We start from the raw sequence: 14,154 nt of genomic DNA on the forward strand, positions 1-14,154 counted from the left end.
CTGTAGTTGTGTGTTTCAGCCTCTTGGATTGCTTCTGTATTTCTGTTTTCCTTCTGTGTTTTTCCTGTGTAATCAGGAAAATTACAGGGAATAGATTCTTTGAACCGACTGTTCCTTATATGACTGTGTGTGATGGCAGGATCTTGGAGCTGGTGATGCAGACATTCCATTCCGCACCTGCTTTTACGCTGTGACTATCCATGTATTATCCAGTAAGTAGAAGTGTTTAAGCTTCTACCTCTGACTTGCTGGGGTAATATTACACCTCATCCATGTAATTTGGGATTGCTTCACAGGAAGCGGGTCTTGTCTCGACTGTCTTCAAGGTGCTTTTGTACTGAAGTGTTTGGATAGAAAGAATGAGAGGTTGGACCTAATAACCTTAGAAAAACTCAGTTTGAGCAGCTGAAGCTGGAGTTTCTTCATGCATTTACGTGTTACTGAGAAGCCCCGAGGGAGGGAAGGAGCTTGGTGTAAGCAGTTAACATGTGCACTGCTCAGCACTGGGATTTTTACCAGGGATTCCTTGTGTGCATCATCCTCCAAAAGGATGACCAAGAAGTGCGGCCTCTCTGGAACCCTTCAGATGCCAGCAGGTCTTACTGAGTGCATCACTTGTATGCTTTCTCCCAAATAAATGCTTGTTGGCCTCCTTTTGCTTGGCCTCTGTTGGGTTTAACCTGACCCAGGTTCAGGGCAGTGGAACATGGGCAGCTCTTCGGAGTGGTGTAAAGGGGCAGAGGAAGCTGAAGGCGGTCTCAGCAGATGAAGTGAAGCTCTTGCTGTAGTCAATGTCCCTCTTCTTTGTTTGGATTCTCCTAAGCTCCAGCTCCCACATTATCTTTCATGGGGTGGCCAGGGCCGACTCCGAGCAGTGGGGACATCAGTATGCAACGTGTCTCTGCTTGTAGCTTCTCAGAGCAGTTAAGTAGCACCCAAAGTATTCATAAGCTGCGAGTATTCATGCAAGTAGGAGAGGAATGCATTCAACACATACCCCTTTTTTTATTATTAATAAGCCAGACTGCACCTTTTTCTGTGCTGAGCTTCACCAATCTTGTGCTTGTGTGTGTGGCGTTCCCCTTGTTTGGTTTGTTTAAATGCATCTCCTTTTGCCCTTGCGCTTCCCATTTAATTCGTGTTTGGAAAGCATTTAGGATGTGTAAAGAATGGGAGGAGAAGTTATTTCTGTTTGTTGTTCTCGCCGGCCTTGATCCTTCTTCTTGGAGCAGTCTCCCACTTCTGGTGCCCCAAGGTCAGCCCTCCATGGGAGCCCACTGGCGTGTCGGTGCTTTTTGGCCTGCAACTCACCTCGCTAGAAACCTCCATTGAGGAAGTGGCAGTAACCTGGAAGAACCAAGTCTTTTAGAGCATCTTCATGCTGGGTCTTTGTGATCAGCTGAAAGCAGACTCTGCCGGGCTGGACAGGCTTCTGTTACGTGGCAGGGAAGTTGAAGGGGATGAGGATCAGTTCCCTTACTTGGGCTCCTGGGCTGTGTGTTGATCCCTGAGACCTAGAGAGCATTCGCCTGCCTTTGAAAAGCCAAGCCATGGTGGGGTGTTACCTTCAGCTGAGCCTTCTGCCCTCGCAAAGGGAGTTCAGGATCCAGTGCCCTTTCCTAGAGGAAATGGTAGGTCCTGCCAGGTGTCACCAACACCATTGTGTTTCTCCATAAACTGGGTCTAACATCCCCGAGCTGTGTGTAAAGGCTGCTCCTTCCACTGGAGCAGCTTGCTCCAAGCCCCTGTGTCCAGCCTGGCCTTGAGCACTGCCAGGGATGGGGCAGCCACGGCTTCTCTGGGCACCCTGTGCCAGCGCCTCAGCACCCTCACATCTCCCCCAGACCTGGATCAGGACTGTGGGGAGGTGGGGGGGGGGTCTCCCAAGAGCACAGCAGAGGGGGAGAATTCCCTCCCTGAGCTGTGCTCCCACTGGTGCGGATGCGGCCCAGCACACACTGTGCTGGGTCATGGGGAGCTCGCTTTGAACCTGCAACAGCTCTGATCTGCCCAGGCCAGTGGAGCAACGTAACGAAGCACCCAGTTCATCCAACTGTTGATTTCATCTTATGAGCAGAAGAAGAAGGATCCCCACTATGGTTTCTGAATCAGGCTGGTAAGATCCATCCTAGTCATCTGGATCACTTCCCCATCCCTTGGGCTGTGTGGATGCTGTCTTCCAGGCAGCGGCGGCTCTGGCAGTCTCTCAAGGCAGAGCCTTTGGTATTTAGGGAACTGAAGGGTTTGTCCTGTGAACGGGAACAAAATGAAACCAGAACGAGCCTGAAGTTCTCATCTGAGCCAGTTCTGATCTCCCATCATCTTCCTCTTTCCAGTTAAATGTCATGCTGGGGAAGGAGGAGGAGTGCGGCATCCACGATCTCCTCTTTCTGCTGGTATGTGTTGGGGCTGAACATGTAGAGGAGGCTGCTGATTCCTAGTGCTTCCCCATCCTCCCCTGGCAGGAGAGGTTGCTTCTGGCTGGACTTCCAGTACCCTGTGCTCATTGCACCCCTTCCATGGCTGTTTTGCTGAAAGCCGGTGGAGTTTAGGAGTTAATAGAGCTCAGTGCAGCGGGTTTTAGAGATCAGATAAATGGATTGGCGATTTGATGAACTCAAGGAACATCTCTAATAGGGTAAAGAAGCCGCGTTAGCTGTCAGCGCTGCCTCCCTGCCCTCTGCAGTGCGTGTGTTCTGTCTGTGCTGACTGATGGACAGGACATTACATCGAATCACAAGCAGCCCCTATGCAAACAGCAACCAAGCATTTGCTTCCTTCCCGGATCAGCGCGGGGATGCGCCTGCAGTCTGTGCTGATGGGTGAGCTGACAGAGCCTCACGGTGGTTCTGGTTCCCTGGCATTCAGAGTACCTTTAGAGGGGAGAGAAGGATGCTGATGGGCTGCTTCATCTCGGAGAAATCCATCCTCAGGCTCGACTTGTGAAATAAATGTGGCAATGTGTGGTTTGAACTTAGTGTCTTTAACACTGAATTTAGCAGCTGAATTTAGATAACAATCTGGTATCTGGTCTCATCAGTGTATCACTATGAAGACTTGTTAAAGGCAGAACAAAAAGACCTAGAATGTGATCCTCTCTCTTTGTTAGAACTCAGCACCGGAGTTATTTGTCAGGTCCAAAAAGAGCAAAACAAAGGGTGCTTTTGTCTTACTTCTGAGAGCTTTCCCCATCAGCTCCTCTTCCTGCTCCCCTCCCTTGCCATCTTTTATTCAACCCAGCTTTCCCTCCACTTCATTCATTTTCTTATTGCTAATAGCTTCAACTTCTTTTTTTCCTTCCTTTTTGCACTGCACATATGCTTGTTTATAAGCAGAATGGTATTTATAAACACGTGTATAGACACACAGTGCTGTTACCAGTAAAACCAGTGCTGCTTTTTGAATGGAAAGCAGCTCTCGCATGAACACACGTTCATACACGCATGTGCGCGCACACGGTCTGTATCTCGCCTATTGCTCTGTGCTCTAGTTGTACCTTAGCACCAAGTGCATGATCCTGCGCTAAATGCCGGTGCTGTTAGTTGTGTGTCGTTCACCAACCAGGGTGCAGTTAGGTTTTGGCCCTGTTATTGCAGTATTGGCTCTTTTATGAAGCTGTAGCGAGGGAGCGCACTGAATTGATTAAATCTGTTCCAGACCTTCGGCTGGAGTCAGCGTGTCGGCAGGGATTTGGATGATTGAAGCTTGCGCTTCTCTTGGGATATTCCCCATTTTAACTTAGTCTTGGGAATGGTTTCAGGTAGACAAAACTTCCCCATGTGGGTGGAATCCACCTGCATAAGAGCCTGACTTTGGGGACTCTGAGATTTCCATCATGACTTGAGCTCAGGCCTTGGTTTTCCCTTTGGTTTGAATAGGTCCTTAGGATTATGGCTCTGCCCTTACAGAGCATGCTGTCGTCACATTAATGGGCTATATGGCTAATAATTCCTCTGTCAATTGGGCAGGCTCTGTGGAATTCCTCAAACTGGTGCCGAATTCAGTAATCCAGAGATGAGACTCTCAGAGGGCACTGCTCCATATTTACATGGGGAAACGCCTTGAGCCCTGTAATGAAGGAACCACACGAAGCTGGTGGTGATCCAAACCCACTGCCATCATGGCCAGGGCTGTGGCTGGAGCTGTGTCTCTGCTGGAGTGTGGAAGGCAGCAGCAGTGGGGCTGCCCTGCTCCCTGGGTGTTGGCTTCTCATGCTGTATTCACAGCCCGATAGCCCTCTGTGCAGTGCCCCTCTTCACCTGACCAGCAGCCCAGGGGCCTTCTGGGCTCATCCTTGGAGGCTTCACAAGCTCTTTGCAGCACAGAGCTGTCTCTTCAGTGCTTTGTCCCCTTCCGAGGACAAATGGCTCCGTTAAAAAGCATGGGAGAGAGAAGCTCACTGAAAGCAGGGCAAATGAGACTGTCAAATGATGGAGAGCAAATTGCTCACCAATATTTCATGATTTCTTTCTTATCCCTTTTCCCATCCTTTCTCCTTTGTCCTCTTTGGCTTTTTTTATCTCTGGATAAACATCGTGTTTGTTTTCTGTTTACTGTGTGGAGCATTTCAATCCATTCTGAATAGCAGACTAAATATGAAGAGATACTAGTGTTCTTTTCTGTGGAATAAGTGATGCCTTGCAGGGAGCGCTGGAGACTGTGGCAGTGCTATTGAAAAGACAGGCCAAAGGAATCTCTGTTAATCCATTTTCTTCCTTTTTGTTATCAGCGTTTCATTTTATGTTTTACTTTCCTTTATAAGTAACAGTCAGTACTGGGCAGAAAGAGCCTAAATCCCTTTTTTTTGCCAGCTGTAAAATAAATACACCGTTGCTTTATAATATTTGTCCATGTATTACTAATAAAGGGGAATGACATCGAGTTATCCTTGTAAAACTGCTTTTGAGCTGTGGAGCTGGGAGCTTTTTCCAGGTATTCATTAACTGAGCTTTCGGCTCTGTGCGAGGTAAGTGAATGTTGTCCCCATTCTAAGTGAGACCCCAATGCTTAAGGTTCACATTGCCTACAATAGCTTTTGTTACTGCCTTTTGGGTTCCTGGCTATGGTGTGTTTCTTCAGATGTGCTGACTCCCCATAACTGGAGCTTGAAGGTTTGAATAATGAGCTCCTGAGCAGCTCCAGGAGCCAGCGGGCACTTCCCAAAGTGTGGATTTGTCTCTGTCGTTAACAGCATATGGGGACCAGTGAGGTCCTTGTGGTCTTTTGGGCTGTGATCATTAAACCAGCCTGTCTTCTTACGGTATACAATGGGATGAGGAGCCGCCAGTGAGAGAACCCTGCCTGCAGACACAAGTATCTTCAGAAGATGCTCTGGGAGTAAGAATAAAGAGAAAGTACGGTGGCCAAAGGAATTGCTGCTGAGCTAATTTTTCTTGCTCTCTCCCAAGTTTGCCTCTAGGATGGCAGTTTTCTCCCTTCAATAAATAAATGCAAAGATGAGAATTGCTGCCAAAAACTGTCACATTTCTGGAACTTTCAGCCCCTGATTATTCACATTAAGCCTTCCCCCCCCCAGCAGCACAGTATTCTGAATACGTACACCCACCATTCTGTCAGATCTGTGCAGTCTGCGTCTGGTTCATCTTCTGTGTCTTTGATGTGCTCCATAACGTAGGCAAAGAGAGGTCTGATAGTCTCTCTAAAAACCTGACAGTTTGTGTGACAATCTGTCCACGAATCCACAGGCTCCTTGTCAACCAAATGAGCCTTTGAATAGGGGAGGTTTGCAGAACAGTGCTTGCAGCATCGCATATGCACCGAGGGGCGAGGACAACAGGCTGCCGGGTAACCTGAGCGCTGGCTGCGCTTCCCGTCGTCATTCCAGGGACATCTCATCATTGCTTCTTGGCTGGTTCTCAGCCCCGCACATGGCGGGGTTATTTAGCAAAGCTTCATCTGCTGGAAGCTGCACATGGAGAGTGATTTGTAGTTGTGGGGGGGGGGAGGAAGAGCCTTGGGAGCGGGTGGAACCTGCGGGCTCTGCTGTGCTGATGGGCATTGATGGGCTTTGGGTTTCTTAGTGACTGTTCCTTGCAGGTCCCTTTTCCCATGCAGGTGCATGGATGTGCTGCTATGCTCTAGGGAGGCTCCCTCCCTGCAGTCCTGATCCAGCTCCAGAGCAGCAGCACAAGAGGGATGTGGAGCTGTTGGAGCGAGGCCAGAGGAGGAGATGCTGTGAGGGCTGGAGCAGCTCTGCTCTGGAGCCAGGCTGAGAGAGTTGGGCTGGGGCAGCCTGGGCAAGAGAAGGCTCCTGAAGGGGAGACCTGAGAGCAGCTCCAGTGCCTGAAGGGGCTGCAGGGAACCTGGAGAGGGGCTTGGGACAAGGGCCTGTAGGGACAGGCCAAGGGGAATGGCTTGAACCTGCCCGAGGGGAGACTGAGATGATCTCTTAGGCAGAAGCTCTTCCCTGTGAGGGTGCTGAGGCGCTGGCACAGGGTGCCCAGAGAAGCTGTGGCTGCCCCATCCCTGGCAGTGCTCAAGGCCGGGTTGGACACAGGGGCTTGGAGCAAGCTGCTCCAGGGGAAGGGGTCCCTGCCCATGGTAGGGGTTGGAGCTGGGTGAGCTTTAAGGTCCCTTCCAACCCAAACCAGGCTGGGATTCTGTGATTTTCTTCAGTGTTTTCTGGTCCTCTCGTACATCCTAATGCCTTGGGTCCCTCCTGTTCTGGCTTCCTCTGGGAATCAGTGAATCGCATTCCTGAGCTACCTGTTGTGGGAGAGGATGAGGTCATGATTGCAATTTAGCTCTGTAGAACTGGGACAGGATCTGGGCAGCTGCTGCAGTTTATAAATGGGCTTTAGGGATATTCTCAGCAGTGAGAGCAGGAGTTTCAGCTGCAGCGTGCCCGGCTGAGGTGGTGGGAGTTCTGTCAAATACCAGCTTTGGCATGATGGCATCAAACCTTAGCTGTAATGTTCCTTCCCAAAATAAGCTCCTGTGATGGGCCTGACAGGGGAATGTGCGGAGTATCTTCCTTAATATATGACAAGTACTTGATGAGTGCCCCTTTTTTGGCTTGGGGCTTTTTTCCTCTCCTTCTCTCCCTGTGAAGCCCTGGTCAGCATCCAAGGGGAGCTTTCAGCTGCATCCCTCGGCACTCTTGGTATCCTGGCAATTCCCTTCTTTCTCTCTTCCCCCTTTCCCTTGGCAGTGATTCTCTGCATGACCATCACTCCTCGATGATGCCCAGTGGGTAGAGGCAGCATCCCATGGTTGAGGAGTCCATCCGGATGGATGATTGCCTGGTAGGACCCTGGTATCCCTGTGGGATTCGCTGTGCAGCTCCCAGCAGGGGCTCAGGGTTTTCAGCAGGCATGGCTGTGCCCTTGAAGTCATGGCACTGTTACCTGTGAGGGTCAGCCAAAGCAGATGCTGAGACCCCTTGGTGTTTAATTGATGCCTGGGCAGCCCCTTTACCTGCACGTGGCAGGTATAACTGATTCCAGCCCTTACTGTGGCTTCCTCGCTTCCTGTATTGAAGTCTCTGGTAGGAGGAGAGCATCGCTCTGCTCTCCTCCTGCAGTTCTAGTGTTAATGTGGGCCATCCATGTTGCTGTCCTTGTCAGAAAGCCTGGCTTGCCTGCTGGCTTTTTATGGTCTTTCTCTTTGAAGGTGCTTTTACAGCCCAGACTTTGTTTCAAGATTTACTAATGCTTTATTTGCAGTCGTTCACCATGGAGTGCCTTAAAGCAACCTCACGTAAACTCAAGGCTTTATTCTGTCTGGGGTTTTTCTTGCTCCTTCTTCCCCTTTTAATTGCCTGTGCACTGCTGATTCCTTTGGTGCTGGCTGCCTTTCTGGCTTGAAGATGACATGAGGCTTTGCGCATGTTTCCAGTGAGGCATTTGCAGAGAGGTTCCTAACACCATCTTTGTGGGGTACCTGCTTTAATTGGGGTCTCCCCAGGGTACCTCCATGGAGACAGCCTTGCTCTGGTGTGCAAGCTCAGCCTGCCTTTGTAAACCCATTTGCACCCCTATGGAGTATCTCGATGTGGATCCTGGTGCTGGGAAGTCCTGGGGAGCGTGGCTTTGCTTCCCCTGGTGCTTATGGGGCTGTAGCTTAATCTCTTTGTGCTTGTTACTCACAGGATAAACCCAGCTGCGGTCCTTCTCCCAGCTCTGCCTCCTTCCCATGCTGTGGAGATGGGTGCTCGTGGCATTGTATCTTTGAGGAGCTGTCTAGATATGCTGCAGGATTAATGTTTTCCTTTCAACTTGGGATCATATCTCAGTCCTGAGAAGCCCTGTGCAAACAGGAGCACCCTCCTGCCCATGCCGCGTTTCGCTTCCCTCTGTTGTTGCTGTGGACATTGCTCTTTTTTGCTGTCTTCTCTGAATCTTCATCCAGAATTTATGATCTCAGACCTTATTGCCGAAGGAGAGCGTGGAATGACACAAATTCAATGCTCTCATTTCATTACTGGCCTCAGCGGGAGGAGTGGAGGAACCCACACATGAACAGCAAACAACAGAGCTGTGTTTAGAAGTTGGCTTTGGCTGATAAAAGAGCTTTTTTTCCATATCGGCAAGCTGTTTGTAGCTGCTCGCATCTTGCCTTGTTACCTTTTGAGGAAAAACCACAACCGAGTTCACATAAAAGCAGTTTAACCCTTGGCTTCTCTGCGCTCGTGATAGGCTTTATATGCGTGCTTCTCTTCTTTGTTAATTGGCTCCTGTGTGCACTTGTGCCTGATAGGAAGGAGAAAACGTGAATGATCTCTTTTAGCCAAGTGCTGGCTGATACCAACAAGCAGGAGCTCGAGAGGAGCGAGCTCAGGAGCTGAAGAGGTTGTTGCTTCGGTGTATCCTGGAATCCCCAATTCCCTGGTTGGGACCGGAGTCGAGAGCAGTGATTGATCGTGTAGGTTGACTTTAACACATCCAAAGGGTTCAGCGAACAGATGGGTTCAGCGAACAGATGGGTTCAGCTCATTCCCCTCTGTACCTGCAGGAGGGGTGCGGGTACCTGGGGTCGTTCTTCGGATCTATTGGGAGCTGTTTATGCGAGACTTGGAATGATGGGGGTGAACACCCTCATTTATGCTGTGCAACCCATTGAGGTGTGGGAACCCCGGTGCTCCATTGCTTCCCTTGGGCAGTGCTGTGAGCAAGGGCAGCTCCTAAAGCACAGGTTGGACACAGGGGCTTGGAGCAAGCTGCTCCAGTGGAAGGGGTCCCTGCCCGTGGCAGGGGTTGGAGCTGGGTGAGCTTTAAGCTCCTTTCAACCCACAGCACTCTGTGATCCCATGACTGACCTTTTTCCGTGGCTTCCTGCTGTTCCTCAGGGCAGCAGCTGTGTCCAGGACACGTGTGTGTTCCCCATTGCTGCGGGCAGGAACGGTCGTGCTGTGTTCTCAGGGTGTGTGAGGTCTGATTTCTGCCTTCAGAAGCAGCTGGAGGCAGGAACGTGAGCGTCTCCCGGTTGACATTTGAGACTCGAGAAGTAACCTCTGCTTTCCTTCCCCTTTACTAAACCTGCGTGTTCCCTACTTGTGGATACGTCCCCCCTGCCTCTGGAATGGAGGAGGTTTGATGGGAGATGGGGAGCACGGATGTCAGGAGCAGGGACCACAGCAGTGCTCTGTCAGGTGCAGGGCGCATCCTACCATCTACTCCCGGCTGTCTCAGGCAGCATTTGTCAGAGCCCCCCTGTCCTGCTCTGTTTCATGAGCCATCAGCAGCATTCATTGCTGCTGGCAGCGTTTCAACAGCTCTTAATCCTATTTGGATCTCTACACGCTCTGGCCGCTGACAAGCTTCTATAGAGGTGTCAGAATATCTCCGGATAGCCGCAGTGATGGTGCTGTGTTGGTTTGCGGTGGTTGGAATCCAAACCCCTTCTGATCTCTTGACCCAGCCTGGACCTGATGGGGAAATCTGCGGCCCGCTGTGAGAAAACTGGCGTTCGATGCTGCTGCTTGATGCTCACAGCGAATCTGGCCTCAAACCTCATTAATTTCTCGTTCCTCGGGCTGGCGTTGCTGGGTTTTTCTGCTTTACGTGTTCCTGCAAGTAGTGTGTGTTGCACTGAGGTTGTAAGGAATGTGCTTTAATGGCAGGGTGAGAATGGGCTGGCAGGGGTTTCTCTTTATGCTTCAATTACTTTCCCTCCTGAAATAACCCTGAGAACTCCGTCTTCTGCTCTGCTGTGTTCTTACCTTCGATGCTGTGTGTGGCAGGGGCCTGTGCAGCGTGTACCGCGGGGTAGCAGCGAGTGCTGGAGTTTCTCTGCGTGTTTGCAGCCAAGGAGGAATGCTGCATTAAAACGACTCCAAATTTAGCTCCGAGTTTGAAAATGGATTCCCTTTGGAAGTGGAGTTTTCGGTGCCAGGGTGTTTTGGGAAGAGCGGGGAGCAAGGGTAGAGCAGCAAAGCCGCTGCGGAAAGGCAGCAGGGGAAAGGAAAGCAATTCTTTTGGTCTTTAGGCTCTAGTTATGTATTTTGATAACTTCTTGGTGTTTTTAGTCTTTGCTACGAAGCATCATTTAATAGCAGGGCAACATCCTTCAAACCACCGGTTCTTTGTTGAGTTTGTTTGTCCTCTCTGGAGAGCTCTCTCCCCATATGACAAAGCTCCGGTGTTCTGAAGTTGGCTCCCCTAAGGCTCAGCTTTATTGAGAGAAGTGAAACATTTGAGGTGGTTCATTCATTCTTTCTGTGGCTCTTGTTATTTGAGCCCTCATGGCGTCCTTTGGTCGTGTCTTTTAACTCATTTCTGCAACTAAGACTGCCAGGAGCTTTCTTTAATAATAGTTGGGGTCTCATGTTCAGTTTTCTCTTTGTGAGCTGCCGTTTTATCTCGGGCATCAAATATTGTGCGAGTGAATTAAAAGCAGCATCCACGTCTTGTAATGTTGTGTGGAATGTGCTCTATTCTGCTGCATAACTGAATATCAGTTTATGAAGCTCAAGGACTTCACTACGACTACGGGAAGCTCCAACTTTGTTTCAAGAGCCAATACCACCCCTTCATCCCTGAATAGCCCTTGTCTGCGGGCGGCTCTGCTGGAGTCATGGAAGTGCAAGGCTGGTTCCTGGCTTGGCTCCTCGCTTGCGACCTTTTGCAGGCCCCTGGAACATTATTCCCTGCCATAACGTGGTAGGTAAAATACTGGAACTGAAGCAGAACTTGCATCTGCGGTCATGGAGATGGGGATGGTTGGAGAATTACCCTCTAAATAGAAGCCCCAAATGACAGAAGCTGTCTGTTGCACATTTGTTACTCGTTTAGCGTTTAGGACAAAAGTGAATGTGACTTTCCCAAGGTAGGAAAGGGCCTAGAGGCCAAGGAAAACCTGTTTGGCAGGTCTGCTTGTTGAACCAACCCGGGGTTGAATGGTAAAACTCTGTTCTGTCTGACTTGGGGAAGCACTTAAAGATACTGATTGGTAGCACTGGCAATACTGCTCCGTTGGGTTTTGAGGGGGCAAAAGCGGCAGAAGGGTCTGATACAAAGGCAGGAACCCCCATTGGATCACATGCAAAGATGTTTGCCTTTTCACTTTTAAAGCCCCACAGCTTTCATGGGCAGGTTGAAGGTCTCTGCACCCCTCCTTGATGTTCACCGCGTGCCACGGGCCTTGTGGTTTCTTTGAGGCCAGGTTTCTCCTTTCCCTCGCTGAGATTCTTGCCTCTCCATTCAGGTCCTCACTTGCCTGCTTTAATCAGCTTTCAGATCCAGAGCCGTTTCCTACCAGCTCTTTCCCAGCTCTTTCTGTCCCTGTTTGTAGTTGGTGGTGATGAAGCTGAGGCTGAGACCACGGTGCCGGGCAGTTGAACTCGCTCTAACAGACAAGGCAAGGTTGTGCCACAACGGCTTTAATCCACGCTTTGACCAGCACATGGACCCGTTGGCCCTTTTCCCCTTTCTTGAGGTGGGTTAAATGCCAGCCTCACACTGAGTCTCACGTACAACGTATTTGTTCCTGTTTCCCTCCCGTGCTGCTGGTTCACTGCAGAGTGCTGGGGGCTAATAGCATCTGACGGGGCTACCTCCCCTTGCCTGGAAGATGCTTCATTTTATGCCTCGCTTTCTCTCTTTCCCAGTTTCTCTCATTTTGATCTCTCAAATCCAGTCCCTGTGAGAAATGAGACTGTATGAAATATGCAAATTGCTTGGGTAGTAATTGGAGAATCAGGGAGCCTCGTGCAGCCCATGGAGATAACACTTACATTGACTCACGTTAGTTAATATTTAAAGGCAAATTTAATTAATGGAGCGCAGGTCGTGGGGCTTTGTGTGTGAATAAGTAGCAGCAGGGAGCTGAGAGTCAGGAGGGCTGTTTACAGGACGGGGAAAGAGGTTCCATTAAAAGCTGAACTTTTCCTTATAGGAAAGGGAAAAATGGGTTTAATAGCACAGAAGTTTGTGGTCACTATTGAACAAGTGAGTGAATGGGAACAGTAATGTCAGTTTGCTGGCAGATGCATTTTGAAGCGGTTACTCCTCCTGAGTTCTCGGTGTGTGTCTCCGAGGTCAAGGCTTGGAACACCAAAGTTTGCTGTGTGATTTTTTGGTATGTGACAGAAATTCAGGCACCAGAGATAAAACACTTCAATCCAGCACCTTGAAGGCTCTGAAAACCTGTCTGAAGCTTCCCATTAGCTGAGCTTCACCCAGCTTCAGTGATGCAGAGGGCTGCTATCCCTCGCTCCCACATGGAAAACGGTGGCATTCACTAGTGGCACAACTGCTTATGGTGTTGGAGCTGTGTCTGTCCTTTCGCTTTCGTAACCACTGAACAGTGTGTGTCATCTCATGCACAGGGCCCACGGCTGCCTTCATAGGGAAATTAATGAGAAAGAAGGGCAAGAATAGCGGTCTGTAGAAAGGACTGACTGTGGGGAGATGAGGGCGGGTGGAACCTAGCTGAATAGCTGTCCTCGCTCCCAGTCCCAGTTTGTCACTCGTTTGATTGATTATTGCCTATTTTCTGCATGTGCCTTTGCAGACGAGCTGCGAGGCAATTGCAGTACCAAGTCCAGAGGCTTTGCCTGGAGCGGCTTTATCAGCAGCACAGTTGCTGGGGCCGTTCCCTTCTGTTTGTGCTTAGGAAGCTTGTACTTGCAGCCGAGGAGGAATTCCATCTCCATATTCAGCAGCTGAGCAGTTGTGAACTAAAACTCTTTCTGTGCAAGCTCAGGAGAATTTAATGCAAACCTCTTAAGCCCTGCAGCAAGACACTCAAGCCGCTGTTTGGCAGTGCTGTAGCTGAGACCTGATACGCCTCCTGATGTTGTTAAAGGGAAACAGGCTGCATAATTATGTTTTAAAGAAGAAGCCAAGGGGTGACGGGTTCAAACTTCAACAGGGGAAGTTTAGATTGGATCTAAGGAGGAAGTTCTTTACTGTGAGGGTGGTGAGGCACTGGCATGGGTTGCCCAGGGAGGCTGTGAGTGCTCCATCCCTGGCAGTGTTCAAGGCCAGGTTGAGCCTTGGGTGGGATGGTTTAGTATGAGGTGTCCCTGCCCATGGCAGGGGCGTCGGAACTGGGTGATCTTAAGGTCCTTTCCAACCCGAACTATTCTATGGTTCTAAGTAGGAGCTCTGAAATGTAAAATGGCTTTTCCAGTGCTGGCAGCCAGGTTTGGTACTCGCATGTCAGAAACTTCTGGGTTCCTTCAAAGCAAGTCATGGGGAAAGAGAATAAAACCCAACCAAACCCTAACGCGGTGCTGGAAACGCCTTGGTTTTGTGGTTACATGGAATTATCAAAGCTGAGGCTGGGTTTGGTGACCTTTTCCCCTCTCTTTCCCTTTGCAAAGCGAAGCTGGAAGTGGGGACGTGTGGCCTTGGTGCATAGAAGAAAAGCAACTTTTAAGCATTTTTTGGCGTGTTCTTTGAACTGAATATGCTGTTTGTTCTTGGAAATGGTTATTAATTATAGAAGATAACCCTGTGCCGGGATAAGATCTGAGCCACATTTCACTTTTAGAGCTGAATATTCTCCTCTTTGTTTCAGAACGCAGAGATCTACAAGCTGACGTGTGAGCAGTACAAGGAGGCAGCCAGCAAGGCAGAGGAGTGGATCAAGTGAGGAGCCTTTTTGTTCTTTTCAGCAGTTCCAGTTGCATCCCATAACCCTCTGTGTGTAGCCTCTGGATATTCCTGTAAATGGAGTGTGGAGTTACCT

At 49.8% G+C, this 14,154-nt stretch overlaps 1 protein-coding gene across 11 annotated transcripts in view; it reads left to right on the forward strand.

Annotated features, from left to right (window-relative positions):
- Window positions 1–14,154, forward strand: part of CHCHD6 (coiled-coil-helix-coiled-coil-helix domain containing 6) — a 122,808-nt gene that overhangs the window by 40,397 nt on the left and 68,257 nt on the right. For all 11 annotated transcript variants that reach the window (XR_010614239.1, XR_010614240.1, XR_010614241.1 and 8 more), the window contains one exon: window positions 13,984–14,054. Coding sequence is in view for 8 of the 11 variants with exons in the window: in XM_065687026.1 (XP_065543098.1) it covers window positions 13,984–14,054 (71 nt within the window). In the remaining 3 variants the exon portion in view is untranslated. The remainder of the gene's footprint in view (window positions 1–13,983; window positions 14,055–14,154) is intronic.

Source organism: Lathamus discolor, chromosome 7 (genome assembly GCF_037157495.1).
Source record: "Lathamus discolor isolate bLatDis1 chromosome 7, bLatDis1.hap1, whole genome shotgun sequence".
NCBI lineage: Eukaryota > Metazoa > Chordata > Aves > Psittaciformes > Psittacidae > Lathamus > Lathamus discolor.